Genomic DNA, 15673 nt, shown 5'->3' on the forward strand with positions numbered 1-15673 from the left:
GAGAGCACGATACATTGTCTCTCTTTCGCGGGTCGTTCCCGTTTACTATTGTAGTCAATGGAGTCGATGACGTTTTGTGTAATTTTTCTTCGTTTTTTGACTTAATTTAAAGTTATTGTGTAAAAAAACTCTTTTCTAATATATATATATTTCTAAAAAACCGTTTGTTTGAAATTTTTAATTAATTTTTTTAAATAATTAAATTTCCTAAACAAGTGGTAAACTGTAAGCGTTAACGTACCAAATAACTAAACTAGCCTAACAAACTTGAATAGTTGGTGTAGTTTTTAAAATAAACAGCTAAAACCTTCCAAAAATGCTATGCGCCTATCTTTTACAATGGAGACGAAGGGAAATGGGGACGGAGTTGGCGGTCACGTGAATAGAAAAAAGAATATATCACGGTTTTGAGCAGTTGCGCGTTCTACTCTTTTTTATTTCTGTGATCCAAACATAGAAAACGGTCTTTCGACTGATATTCTCAACACACACACAGTTTGTTCACCAGTAGACCGGGGTCATTTCTTTTGATTTACATATTTAATATTAACTACAAACCACCACAAAAACAGATTGGTCTGACTTTATCGTAATTAAGCGGCGATTCAATGAACGAATGACAAATTTTACCCTATGGTCAGGAACCTTGGTCAAAACAACAAACACAAAATTCTGCTTTTTTTCAGAAGTATGTTTATTCTATACAAACAACACTATACTACAGAACATTATAGATAGGAGTAATTCACGTGCAGGTTATAGCAGTTGATTTAAATACATATGCAAACTTGTTCCTTCACGTACAATCATTCTCCGATGATAGCAAAATATTGGTCTTGTATTTACTAATAAGGTTTCTTCTAGCTTTATGGTAGTTCAAGGCTTGGTATTTCACACGGTGTTGTCCGGGGAAGAAAGACCGCTTGATCGTAGAACATCTGCAGCGGATCAAATGCACTAAAAAGAAACAACACAGTCGTTTTAAGCGTTTCAAGTAATACCAGATGGTTTTAAAGCTCGGAAGAAGATTCATTGGAGGCGGACGGATGATCTCTCTTCGGAGGATACGAATCCACATCTTTGTTCTTTGAAACTTCCACTCTTTCTCTTCGTTTTCACTGGTCCTCTCGTACGATCTGGACATCATCGCAATCAGCATGTTCAGTAAAACTATAATGGCGATTACGTGATAAATTGCCAGCAGAGCTTTTGCAACATATTCCGTGAACAAGTGTTTTCCAGAAAGAGAAAGTTTGCTCATATCCAGTTGCCCAAACAAAGACCAAAACAAATCTATCATTGAATACCACACACTATGAAACATCGTGTTGATTTCCGGGCAAGAGGCAGTAGTATTCGTCAAGTTGCTCCTTACCCCGACATCACACGAGATTTCTTTTCCTTTTGGCGTCCCGTAAAACCAATACAGTTCCGTTAGAGCCAAAGCAAAAGCAAATAAAATAAAAGCAAAAATGCACAGAAATTGAACCACGTCTTTAACCATTCGGGCCAAGGAAATTTGAAGTGGTCCAAGTGTTCGATCTACTCTAGTCAGTCCAAGCAGACGTATGAACACAAATACATAAGCGCATGCCATTAGGCCTTCTGCTACCAATCGCCATTCAAACATGTACCACTCCGATCTAGGTGGACGCTGCTGGACGGGAACTTGGTGATACTTGACGTAATCGACAATTCTGCGCGTTTAAAGTTGACTGTAGCATTAATATTGCGGGTATGGTCAGCATATCCACAAAGACATGATTTTGCTTACTTGATTTATATATATACGTACCGAAATGCATAGTTGAATGCGAACAATATTGTTGCCCATAAGTCAAGATGGTTCCATGGGTCAAAGAAATAACTTTCTAATCCACGTTTATTTAATTCATTTATTTCTTGAACAAATTTTCCCATCACCCAAATCAATATAAGCACCTCCCAGGTAGTTGGTGGTGCAGCTGAAAAGAATAATATATAGTTATATATAGTACAGTGGGGTAAGATAAGACATGTTTTTATTCTCCTTTTTCATTTGGCAGTAAACAAAAAATATTTACACAAAAATATGACTGTAGTGCCGCGACCTAAAAGAGTTTTAAACTGTTCAATCACGATCAGGAAATATTGGGATTTAGTTCCTAATGGTATGCCATCTTATCCCACACTACTATATATTATAGTATAGTGGGGTGGGAAAAAATAGGATACCTTTAGCACCTAATATCCAAATATTCTAATCGTGTTTTAAACAGTTATAACAATGGTCTATGGGAGTCGTGAAGAAATACGGTTTTATATTTCTTTAAATGTTTTTTGTTTACTACCTAATGGGATGAGAAAATAGAACGAAAAGGTGTTTCATCTTCCCCCACTCTACTATATAAAAACACAAAGTCCTATTGGTTTGTCTTCGGTTTTATGCGGTCGATTTTAAATACCTACAACCGACGAATGTAGTTGTTTTGTAGCATAGTGTAACGACTTACCTAAGTATTCCAAATGCATTTTTTTGTTTGAGATATTCGTGACGAGAAATACAACAAACAGAAACTCTGACATCATGCGACAATCGTATGACGTACACGGATATGTTATTAGTCCTGTAATAAACAACATGGAAATACATTGTGGTCGCATATACGCTGTAAATAAGTTTTACTTCCTGCTCTACTTTTGGGGTTTATTATGTTGAAGATACTAAGAACAGGAAACATCAACGCGAGCATAATTCTTGTCAAATAGAACGTGATATGATTTCCCGTGCGAAAGAATGGCGTGTTTCTGTAGGTTAGATGCTCGATGGCTAACTGTGAGAAAAGTTATAAAAGTAACAGTTATACATGTGGTATAGGACATAGTACCTAACTTAATGAATAGTGGGTGGGAGAAAACCGGAAACCTTTTTATTCCATTTTCTCGTCCCATTTGGTCGTAAAAAAGAACATTCAAAGAATTATAAAATCGCATCTTTACAACTTTTATAAACTGTTGTTTTTGTTTTAAACGCGATCTTTGATAACACTGTGCTAAAGATGTCTTCCCCCACCCTACTGTACATTATATAGTTTGTACAAAACAACTAAAATGTTTTACCTGTGGGTTATGGTGTGTGACAAAATTAACTAATTTATAGTCGCAAGCTTTCTCTAGCATTCTAACTCTTGTACCGATACCGATTTCTTCTAGTCCGTTGTTAATGTCACACTCAGGCGACGATTGAAAAATGTACTTCAATGTCTCTGTCCTTGCTCTCTTGTCGTAGTCGTACTCAAAAATAGCAGCCAAATCCGCCGATGTTTTAATCTAAATTAATGTGCAATTTTGCGAACGTTTGGATTGAAAAGTTTAATTGTAAGGTTGGCTAATGTATAATTGCTTTAAGATTGCTGCTAGTAATATAATGATACCTGATCTAGTAGTTTGCACATGAATTTTTCCACGTCTTCAACAAGTTGTAGATAAAAGTTACTGAACTCATGTTCAACTTTAGCGAGTTGTCGCAACTCGTAAATATGCTTAATGCAATATAAGAATGTATCAAAGTTTCGGTCCGCCTGTATTAATAGGTATTCGTATATAAACTTGGAACGAGCTATTAATTTGTTAACTTTGCCTACATCGCCTAATGCCAGGATATATGCTGGACTGGATCTTGCTTTTGAAATCATTTGCAAGTGATACGAATCCTCCAAAACGAAGTGCATGTTATTTTGTGGTGGTTTCTGCAAGTAAAATATGGAAAATTTATATAGATACTCAAGGTGTGCTTTGTGTAAAACAAAACCATGTTAGCCTATTCCAACCTCTATTTCAATGGGAAGCTTTGTTTGCAAATACGAAAGGATTTCGTAATTGTTGTGGTAGGCTGCCAGTATTTGAGGTGTAGTGCCTGCCGGAAAAGCTTGATTGGAACCACAAATTTTCAGGTTACTGTCAGCTTCCCTCTTTAGTAGTAGTTTTACCCCTTCAAGGAAATTGCAAGCGATTGCGAAATACAAGCAATGGTCTTTCAAGATCTGTTATTACGCTTAAAGTAAATACAATTTTTTGTCTCCTTATAATATATAGTAAGGGGGGTTGAGACGGAACACCTTTACCACACAATAGCAAAATATTTCTATCGTATTTTAAACAATTAACAACGGTTTATGGAAGTCGTGAGGATACGGTTTTATAACTCTTTGAATGTTCTCTGTTTGCTACCAAATGAGACGAGAAATACTATGGTAAGTTGTCCCATCTTCCCCACTTTATACTATATATAAAAATTTCCATCTCCTGATAGTATACTTATATATGCACATATCGTTACTAAACTGCAACATCACTTTACCTTTATTTTCTCGTTCTTAATTATGTCTTCACTCAAAAGAAGCTCAAGCATTTTAATGTCCTTGTTTTCAACTGCGATTCGCAAAGGTCCTCTCATCTGCTCGTCGCACGCTTGCTGACACGAGAATTTCGAGTATTCTTCTTTTTTTAACAGGGCGAAGATTGATTCGACTTCTCTCCAGTCTCTGGACTTTACTTTAGCGATCAGTAACTTGTCTATTGAACCTTTCCTAAACAAAAATGCAGATATTGACGCTGTTGATAGTTATTATGTCTGTTGATAGATATTGTAACTCGTAAGCTGGCACGAGGTGTTAAACCCGTGTTATAACGACTGTCGTTTTCCGGCCACGCGAGGATAAAGTAAGTTACATTCATTCATTCATTCATTCATTATCGTAAATATAGTGGGGTGGGGGAAGTTTGGACACCTTTAGCACAAAATATATAAATATCCTGATCGTAATTTAAACAATTACCAACGGTCTATGAAAGTCGCGAGGACAAGGTTTTATAATTCATTGAATGTTCTTTGTTTACTACTAAAATGTACGAGAAAATGGAATGAAAAGGTGACCCATCTTCCCCCATCCTACTATATATAAAAAAAGCATGCTTCTAGTTTTGTATATAGGTACTCTGACAATTCTGTCTATATTGATTACGATTATTTAAATAATAAAATATGTTAACTGTGTTGAATCCCCAAACCATTGTATAAGATGTGAACATGTTTTATACTTTATGTTTCGCAACAATTACGACCACTTTGTATTTTGGGAAACCATTTTGCCCCCTTCTAATGTTGAAGTTCAAATAAATAGTTTTGCTGTTTTTACATCTGCATACAACCGGCCTATTTATCGAGCCATCTACTTTTAAGCGTAATGCGTCTTCGGAAATTGTTCGGTACGCATATTTGAACCATAGTTGTACTATAGTACTCTGGAGTAAGATGGGGAATATATCTTTAGCACATAACATACACATGACATACATATATATTAATCGTGTTTTAAACAATAACAACGGTCTATAGGAGTCGTGAGGATACGGTTTTATAATTCCTTGAATGTTCTTTTTTTTATTTCCGAATTGAACACACTTAATCCCCATTGCATGTCTGACAAGCGTGAATATGTCTACAATAATCAAATTAAACTTCACCATCATTCCCTCATCGTGCGCGCTTCATTACGATTACCAAACAACCTTCGTCGTGTGAGTCGGAGAACCAGCAGTAGGACTCGGTCATGATCGTCTGTCGCAGGTATATGCGGAATGTGTTTTGTTTGCATGACTTAATTAATTAGTCATAACAGGCAGCACTTCAATATTGTTTACAAACAGAATTACCAGTCTGGCGAGGCAAGAATCTGTCGGATTTTGCATCCGGCTTCAATCTTTTCTCTGAGTTCGTTTTGCATCTTCATTTCTCTCTTCTTCTGCTGCTTTAACTCCCACTGTTCAGCTGGACTCATTTGTTCCAGTGCCGCGACCACAACTGGATAAATTTTAACACAAGATTGTTTAGGCTTTAGCAACGTAAAATACTACAGACTCTTAACCAGAACAAACCAAAATATGATCTATTGAATATATAAAATATTTTTCGTCAATTACAGTATCTGCCGCATCCGATAAATATTGAAATAAGAAACTTACCAATTTCGGGTTCAATGCATACTATAACTTCATCATCGTGATTCGATTTCTCTTCAGATGTTGAAGATTTATCTAAACTTGGTGACAAAGAAGTCCCTGAATTGTTTAGGCTTGAAAAGGATGATGAAATTTGTGTAACAGGGACACCTGTATGTACAGAAAGCATGTTTAGTTTTTTTTTTAAATTCAACTCAATATTGAACAACTCTCAGTTTTTGTATAACATCGCCATTTTATGCTTGGTGAAATAGGTTTGGGTTACATATATCATATTCTTTGAGATATATTATAGATCAGGCTTGTCAAAATCAAACTCGTGTTATGTGATAAAAAATGTTACACATATTGTCTCACCTTCATCTTCCATAGGGTGCAGCTCAACGTTGTTAGAATTCGTAAAAGGTTTCAAGATGTTTCCATTTCCCTCCGTTACTACTTTAACCAGTGACGTATCTTTTTCCATTGAAACTATATAGACAATACCGTTTATAGACAGTCGTTTGTCACCCTGTATATCACCTTGTATTTTCGTGACGATCAGTAATAAAGACTTACGACGGTATATTCTGCATTGGTCTAACTTTACTAAACAAACATTGTTATGTATTTAACGTTCTTATATCATTTTAAAAGCTTGCTTTTAAAACTTTCCATTCGCTTTATTTTCGGTTTTAGTCTAATGGCAACTAAACACTCACTTCACGACAGGATGCGCCTAAAACCACACATAGTTCGTAGTGTAACAGATCACGTAGTCAGTGATACAGAAAATGTTAAATTATAAAATGTACCCTGAATATGCATACTTAATCATTCACTCAAGCTTTAAACGTTTTTGCTATTTAAAGCCTGTCTGCGCAATATACGCTTATTATAGCTTTGCAAGCAGCGCAGACTTATGGTGAAATCAGCGAACCGGCAAGTTGTTTATAAATATGACCGACTTGGCGTGTAGTTTCTGTTTTGAAATGAAAACAAGAACGTAAAGCAGGTGATCATTGGGTATTAATCGTTGCAGTTCTATACAAATATTTATTGCTATTCTATGCAAAGATAGATTAAAGCATTAAAGTAACAGATTCGCAATATTTTTCATTAAATATTTGAATAGTGTATACTACGCATTACTACAGTGTACTACGGTTCAAGATAAATATTCATAGTTTACATATATGTGGAGGTATATAGAACTAACCGGTCTTACACCAAGCGCTGAAGGGATTAATCGAGAAGGGTGGGAAAGACGGGGCACTTGATATCTAAATATGCCGAACGTGAAAGTTAAACCGTTAACAACGGTCTATGAGAGTCGCGAGTATACGGTTTTATAACTCTTTCAATGTTATTTGTTTACCAGTTGGGACGAAAAACAAGAATAAAAAGGTGTCTCATTTTTCCCCACCCTACTATACATTGATAGAAAGGTGCATTAATAGGCTATAAAGGTTCCGTCATATTTAAGTTGCATATATGTTTGACTTGCTTTGTAATCATTTTCTGTCAAACTTTTGCTGCGAATATATTTTCTTCTCTTTTATAAATTTCAATCAGAAAAGTTTAGCAGTTTTATTATTTTAGCATTGTTTGCAAAATCTTTGGATTCGAAACATTATGTCGGTGCAAGACGGCTCAAGGAGTATTTGAGACATGTCACTTGTAGAGTCGTCTATTCTTGACCAGCCAGTTTCTGATGCCAACATAACATAAGTTTGTATCTTGTGACAAGACGTCTTCTAGCTTTGATTACCCAATTGGCAGGAAACTTAGTCAAAACAACAAACAAAAGTTCCTGCGGTTTCCTCAGGAGTATATTTACAAACACACTATACTACAGAACATTATAGATAGGAGTAATTCACGTGCAGGTTATAGCAGTTGATTTAAATACATATGCAAACTTGTTCCTTCACGTACAAACATTCTCCGATGATAGCAAAATATTGGTCTTGTATCTACTAATAAGGTTTCTTCTAGCTTTATGGTAGTTAACAGCGTTGTACTTTGGCACGTAATTTCCTACATACCAATTTATCCGTTTGATGTTTCTCCATCTGCAGCGGACAAGATTTTTGAGAAAATACCAGATATACTTTCTGGCAGAATTTAAGTAATACGAGACGGTTTCTAAACAAGGAAGTAGATTCATGGGAGGCGGACGGATGATCTCTTTCCGGAGGATACGAATCCACATCTTCGTTCTTTGAAACTTCCACTCTTTCTCTTCGTTTTCACTGGTCCTCTCATACGATCTGGACATCATCGCAATCAGCATGTTCAGTAAAACTATAATGGCGATTATGTGATAAATTGCCAGCAGAACTTTTGCAACATATTCCGTGAACAAGTGTTTTCCAGAAAGAGAAAGATTGCCAATATCCATTTGTCCAAACAAAGCCCAAAACAGCTCAACGATAGAATTCCAAACGCCTTGGAAATACGGATTGCCTTTGGTGCAGGGAGAGTTGCGTTTAGTGTTGAGTTGGACTTCTCTAACCTGTCACAGAAGATTTCTTTTCCCTTTGCAGTTCCATAAAACCAATACAGCTCGGCCAGAGCTAGAGCAAATGCGAACATGATGAAACCAAAGATGCACAAAAACTGAATTACGTCAATAATCATTCGGGCCAAGGAAATTTGAAGTGGTCCAAGTGCTCGGTTTACTCTCGTAAGTCCAAGAAGTCGCATGAACACGAAAACATAAGCGCATGCTATAAGAATTTCTGCTACTAATCGCCATTCAAACATGTTCCACTCTGATCTAGGTGGACGTTGCTGGAACGGTACTTCTTTATACTTGACGTAATCAACGATTCTGCGAATTCACATAGAAAAAAAGTTTTTTAAAAAGTGTGACTCTAGAATAAGCACCAGCTACGCGCTTAACAACCAACTAATTGTGCGGCCCGATGTTTCAGACGTTAAAGGTATTGTTTATGCCTATTTCGAATATACGTACCGAAAGGCATAGCATGACGCAAACAATATTATCGCCAATAAATCAAGGTGGTTCCACGGGTCCATTAAATAGCTCTTTAACCCACGTTTAAAAACTTCTTGGATTTCTTGAACCCATTTCCCCAGCACCCAAAGTAGAATGAGCAATTCCCACACAGTCGGTGGTGCGCCTGAAATATTAGTTATATATATGTAACTGAGTTCATTCACTTTAGTTTGCACAAACATGTAAAAACTACCATTGACTATGCAGTAATCGGGCGGACAAAGAACTAATAAATTGGTATTGGTGTGTACAGAAGTAAAACTCTATCGGAAGCACGACATCTGCGAATTGCTTTTAATCGGTGAAAAAAAAACTTTTTCTGTAGATTGAACAGGCCTATCAGCAGTTGAGTGAAACCATTTAAATGTCCATTACAATAGCATGCTAGACACAGGCATGTGCCTTTGTTCATGTATAATGGTGTGTACCCAATATTGTAGGATGTATAACTTTAAATCATTTGAAGAATTATTAATAACCCAGCATAATACTATTTCTTAATATTTCTGATGTTCTATATGTTTATGACTGTTTAAAAAATATTTTGAATTGATATTTTTAATAGTATCATGTGATACAGCTTACCTAAATATTCCAAGTTTTCATTCTTTGTGGAAATATTTGTCACAAGAAATACAACAAACAGAAACTCTGACATCATTCGACAATCGTATGACGTACATGGGTATGTTATCAGTCCTGTAAAATATTAAACAAATTTCTAAAGAAACCATAACGTTTATTAAAAACAGGAGAGCAGAGCTCTAATGAACAGGCACGTAAAATATAAAATGACTGATACAAAAAAGGTGTATATATGCGCGTTGTAAAAATATACAGCGACTACGTGTGCATTAAACGATTACTTACTTCCAGGTTTACTCTTGGGTGCCACTATATTGAAGATACTAAGTACAGGAAACATCAACGCGAGCATAATTCTTGTCAAATAGAACGTGATATGATTTCCCGTACGAAAGAATGGCGTGTTTCTGTATGTTAGATGCTCGACTGCCAACTATAGAAGATAAAACAGCTACACACAACCAAGTATTAATTTTATAATATACGAACTATTAGCTTGTATATATTTCACCTGTGCGTTATGGTGCGTCACAAAGTTGACAATTTTATTTTCGCAAGCGTCCTCCAGCATTCTCAACCTTGTACCAACACCAACTTCTACAATCCCAGAGTCAGGGTCATCGGCAGATGAAGTTTGGTGAATGTACTTCAATGTTTGTGTCCTGGCTGTTTTGTCGTAGTTATACTCGAAAATTTCGGCCAAATCCGACGACGACTCGATCTAAGTTGTTAAACATATAAATGTTTGCTTTGCACAGAATGCACCTATCGTGCAAGTACCATATACACATTTAGTTCTATTTCGTTTTCTTTCACAGTACCTGGTCTAGTAGTTTGCACATGAATTTTTCCACGTCTTCAACAAGTTGTAGATAAAATTCACTGAACTCATGTTCAACTTTAGCAAGGTGTCGCAACTCGTTCACAATTTCAATGCAATACTCAAACGTGTCGAATTTTCTGTCGTCCTGTGTAATGTGTCAAACATCTTTAAGAACGTGTTTTAAACACATGTACGTATATTTTCTAGGAACAGATCGCTTGGTGTTTAACGTATTGATTTTATTAAAACTAACGTTTCGTCTGCTATACGACGAGAATTTATTTGGATTACCTCCAAGGACCAAGGTTATGGCATTATAGTAACAGAAAACACTTTTCTTACGTCGCTTAGTGCCACTATGTAAGCTGGAGTTGACCTTGCCTTTGAAATAATTTGCAAGCGGTACGAGTCTTCCCAAACAAAATGCATGTTATTGGTTGGTGGTTTCTGCAGATAAAAGTATATCACTCAGAGAAAAATAAGGCAGCAACCCATGGATCGTTGACTTAGTACGAGACCTCCCTGGACAAAAGAAAGCGACCAGAGGCTTATATGCAGGCATCAATACAGGCGTATGTGTGCTTGGGCAAAAGCCGAATGGCAATTGCTTAAATCCAATGGCCCATTGTTGTTTATTTACAAGTTATAAATAATACAGACAGAAAACATATTAAAACTCATAAAATCGTGTATACTTAGTAACTTGTAAGCGGGCACAGTATGGCAAGCATTTGGCAGTCGTATTTTAATGACTGGCGATAATAAATAGATTAGAATTACCTCTATTTTAATGGAAACTATTGTTTGTAAATAAGTGAGGATTTCGTAATTGTTGTGATAGGCTGCCAGCATTTGAGGTGTAGTACCTTCTATAAAACCATGACCGGATTTGCGAACCCTCAATTCATCTTTATTTTCCAACTTCAGCAGTAACTTCACCCCTTCAAGGTAATTGCTCGCAATTGCAGTGTACAAGCAACACTCTTTAAAGAGCTGGAAACGGCAAATGGTTTAGTTATGCTCTATAGCCAACGTCGGTATAAAATATCGTTTGCTACAATACTAATAAAAATAACTCTGGCCCGTGGCAAATTGATATATAATGATACATATAGTACAGGGGGGGGGGGTAATACGGGAATCCTAAGTACATAAAGCTACCCACTATTTTCAAAGTCAAAATATATCGCGGCTTTTTGGGTGATTAAAATAAATTAGTACTATATAAATTTATCAAACCTTTATTAATTGACAACAACTCAAAGAAATATATAAAAACACACAAGTGAGTTTTAATATGATTCAATGAGCATTCAAAATGAGTATATTATGCTTTTTTCAGCCATTGAAATAATGTTGTAGTCGTTTAACACCGATTCGTAATACTAACAGCAGTAATCGTCTTTGCCACGCATTTCGTTGGATCGTGAGAATATACTGTCGAATAATCCTGTAACATATTTGTCTAACATCAAATGGGTACCCCGTAAAAGAAGATTTTTTAAAAAAGTCCCGTCTTACGCCACAAGTCTCGTCTCCCCCTACCCTATATACTATATTAATATTGCATTAATTGCCACATCGGAATATTACCCTTATCTTCTCTTGGTTAAATATTGGATCACTTATCAGCAGCTCTAGCATTTTAGTATCACGGTTTTCAACGGCAATTCGAAGAGGCCTTCTCTTTTTTTCATCTTGCACGCCGTAGAAGTACTCGTCACTATATTCTTCTTGTTTAAGTATGGCAAAGATGGCCTCGACTTCTCTCCAATCTCCGGACGTTACTTTAGCGATTAGTAGCTTTGGTATTGAACCATCCCTAAAGTACCACACATTTGTTGAACCTGACAGCTTTAATTAGCACATTTTTAATTAATATTAAAAAAACTAATACGAATTACCAGTCCGGCGAGGCAAGAATCTGTCGGATTCTGCATCCGGCTTCAATCTTTTCTCTGAGTTCGTTTTGCATCTTCATTTCTCTCTTCTTCTGCTGCTTTAACTCCCACTGTTGAGCTGGACTCATTTGCTCCAGTGCCGCGACCACAACTGGATAAATTTTAACACAAACACATTGGGTATACCGGCCGGCATGTAAACTATCGGTGTCATCAATTCAACGTAACGTTTCTTACTTTGTCAAGCGAAATAGTGACCAATGATTAGTTCAATAAATAAGTGATGGTTATACTGGGAAATACAAATGCTCATCTGCAATACCCGCCGTCTACTATTCAAGCACTGTTGTATTAGTAGGTATTACATTCTGATCGTGTTTCAAACAAATAATAACGTTCTAGGGGAGTCATGAGGATACGGATTTATAATTCTTTAAATATTCTTTGTTTACTACCAAATAGGACGGAAAATAGAATAAAAGATGTTCCATCTTCCCCCCCACCCTATTATATTTAACAGATATTATGAGTTTACCAATTTCGCGCTCGATAGATGGTTTTACTTCATGATGATTCGATCCCTCTTCAAATGAAGATGTTGAAGATTTATCTGAACTTGATGATGACGAAGAATGAGTTTCATGAACTTCTGCAAAAATGTAAAATTTTATCTTATATTAGGGTGGGGGAAGATGGGACAACTTTAGAACATAATATTCAAATATCCTGATCGTGTTTTAAACATTTAACAACGATATATAGGAGTCGTGAGAATAAGGTTTTATATTTCTTTGATTGTTCTTTGTTTTCTACCAAATGGGTCGAGAAAATAGAATAAAAAGGTGTCCCATCTTTCCTCACCCTACTATATAATATTTAAAAGGTTTAAACGTATGCATGCAGTTTTGCACATTCCCACATATAAACAACACGGTTTAAAGATAGGGAACACTCGAAACCATTTGGAACAATCACATATATCGCTTGATAAATCAGGTTGTTTACTACTCACTGAACGTTTAGGTGACAAACATTGATGATAAATGGGTATGTTTAAGATTGCAATATTACGTATACAAGCATGTTGATTCATATATAGTCGTGCAAATAAACAATTAGTCACACAGTTGGATTCTTACATGTGTATTTATAATCGCACAATAACATTTTTTATATAGTAGGGTGGGGAAAGATGGAACACCTTTAGCACATAATATCCAAATATCCTGGCCGTGCTTTAAACAACTAACAACGGTTTATGTATGGGAGCCGTGAGGATGCGATTTTTTATTTCTTTAAATGTTATTTGTTTACTACCAAATGGGACGAAAAAATAGTGTGCTAATGACGTGTCCTTTCTTCCCCGTATACTATATATCTAGACTACCCTTTAAAACGTTACAAACCGAATCAAAATTTATGGAATTATTTAAACATAGTCGTGACTCTGGAAGAGCGTTGGTAATTGTTCAAAACACGGTCAGGAAATGTGGATAAACACACATATATTTTCCCATATTACTAAACACTTACTGCAAATCAGTTTTAACATTCCGTTTAGTCGCTTTAGTGTAATCAAATATAAAAGTAACATATTATTTTACCTTCGCTTTCAGCATGAATCAACCGATGCATTTCAATATCGTTCGAATTCCTTTTCAAGATGTTTCCATCTATCTCTGTTACAACTTCAACAAGTGACATATCTTCTTCCATTGTTGTACCAACACCATTTGTTTGTTACGCACTATTTCTCTATAGTTTCGACACACAACAACTTACAATGGTTCTTCCTGCTTCTAAATTTTGCTTTGCCGATATATAGTTTGATGCGATCGTCTGGAACAGATATAACACAACGTATTTTTAAATTAATACTACGAAAAGAAAGGAATTAGAAACAAAAAAGTCCTTATATAGTAGGGTGAGGGAAGATGGGACACTTTTTTATTCTATTTTATCGTCACATAAGGTATAGTAAACAAAGAATATTTAAAGAAATATAAAATCGTCCTCGCAACTTTCACAGACCGTTGTTTATTGTTTAAATCACGATAAGGATATTTGGATATTATGGTCTAAAAGTGTCCTATTTTACCCCCACAGAACTATATACACACGCTGCGGGTAAAAACTGTTTAAATAGGAGTGTTAGGTAAAATCGCTGCTATTAAACGTATTAGGAATCTGTATAGCACGTAAACTGTACTCTCTTTAGAACACATCATAACTAAACAACCTTTTTTATCACGACTTGGTTATGAAGGAATGTGACAGGATATGCGAGTATAGATGCCTGTATATACAGTTCGTCGTGTCATAGTCTGGGCAATCTACTATAGTTTATATAGAAATTCAGGATGACTATCTATACTCGGTGACTCACGCCCATCAATGAAGCATTTTAGATATTTTTAACTCGCCTACGTATAAACTCGCTTGCGCAGTTATATTTATCCCTATATTAACTAAAACAATTATAGAAATTGTACGGACAGCTCAAACTCAAATGGCTTCATTCGGTCTGATGACAATTTCTTATTGAAACTAAATGCGGCACCCACACGTTCGCTCTATTCAAAACGCCGTAAAAGCTTTTATATGAACAGCTTAACAACTTTGTGGTGCGGCCGTTTCCTTGTGAGAAATCAGCGAAGCGGTAAGCTGTTTACGAAAGTGACCCCTTAGCGAGCAATCTTTGGCTTAACGTAATAGTAGACTACGGAACTTTACAATGAAAAGTAGTATAAGAGATACAGCTTAAAGGGTGTTTACCGTTTAAAAAATGCGCCCAAGCTTATAGGCGAAGAAAGGGTCTTTTTGGCGAAGAAGAGACTATAACAAAAACCCATAACAAAAGAAATAGCCCATAGATACGTTTAAAGTATCCAACTTGTCGAAAGCGTCTTACCCTATATGTTGTTTAATGAATTGTCATTGGCGATTAAGAGAAACCGTTCTCGAGTGAGGAAATAAGGAACCCTTATTGTCCAATATTTCCAGACTCAAAATTTATTATGGTGTTGGGGTGATACCACGAATTAGTACTATCATACCTTTATTAATTAACAAAACATAAAAGAAATATATTAAAACATACCGAGAAGTTGTTTAGCGATTCGCACAACAGTCGTAGTTTTACCAATTCGGAAACACATAGGGTAAGACATGACAGTTTTTAATCATTGTTAATATTGAATAATAAATTTGATTAGTAGTACGCCTAGTGTTGTAAAATATAGTGTTGTACGCTTTAAAAATAGTGTTGTACGCTTTAAAAATCAAGTTTTTAAACATATAATTAATTTTGTAAGCAAAAACAAACTGCAAGAAACATTTTACCCTATTTTATTTAATTAC

The 15673-nt window shown here is 35.8% G+C and overlaps 2 protein-coding genes across 2 annotated transcripts; both read right to left on the reverse strand.

The window, feature by feature from the left end:
• Positions 1-573: 573 nt before the first annotated feature.
• Positions 574-6904, reverse strand: LOC100182390 (short transient receptor potential channel 4-like). The gene is made up of 12 exons (XM_018812845.2): positions 6358-6904; positions 6004-6150; positions 5695-5842; positions 4340-4568; positions 3810-4022; positions 3624-3728; positions 3414-3560; positions 3100-3309; positions 2666-2813; positions 2493-2606; positions 1796-1964; positions 574-1697 (listed from the first exon to the last, which is right to left on the reverse strand). Exons 1-12 carry the CDS (start codon positions 6464-6466, stop codon positions 797-799), a joined length of 2640 nt encoding a protein of 879 aa, XP_018668390.1. The 5' UTR covers positions 6467-6904; the 3' UTR covers positions 574-796.
• A 104-nt stretch (positions 6905-7008) lies between these two features.
• On the reverse strand, positions 7009-15132 carry LOC100184758 (short transient receptor potential channel 4-like). The gene is made up of 13 exons (XM_002126630.4): positions 14553-15132; positions 13918-14152; positions 12849-12962; positions 12317-12464; positions 12006-12234; positions 11193-11405; positions 10755-10859; positions 10411-10557; positions 10101-10310; positions 9875-10022; positions 9590-9703; positions 8960-9128; positions 7009-8815 (listed from the first exon to the last, which is right to left on the reverse strand). Exons 2-13 carry the CDS (start codon positions 14027-14029, stop codon positions 8299-8301), a joined length of 2226 nt encoding a protein of 741 aa, XP_002126666.2. The 5' UTR covers positions 14030-14152; positions 14553-15132; the 3' UTR covers positions 7009-8298.
• Positions 15133-15673: the final 541 nt, after the last annotated feature.

The sequence above is a fragment of the Ciona intestinalis genome, chromosome 8 (assembly GCF_000224145.3).
Source record: "Ciona intestinalis chromosome 8, KH, whole genome shotgun sequence".
NCBI classification, from domain to species: Eukaryota; Metazoa; Chordata; class Ascidiacea; order Phlebobranchia; family Cionidae; genus Ciona; species Ciona intestinalis.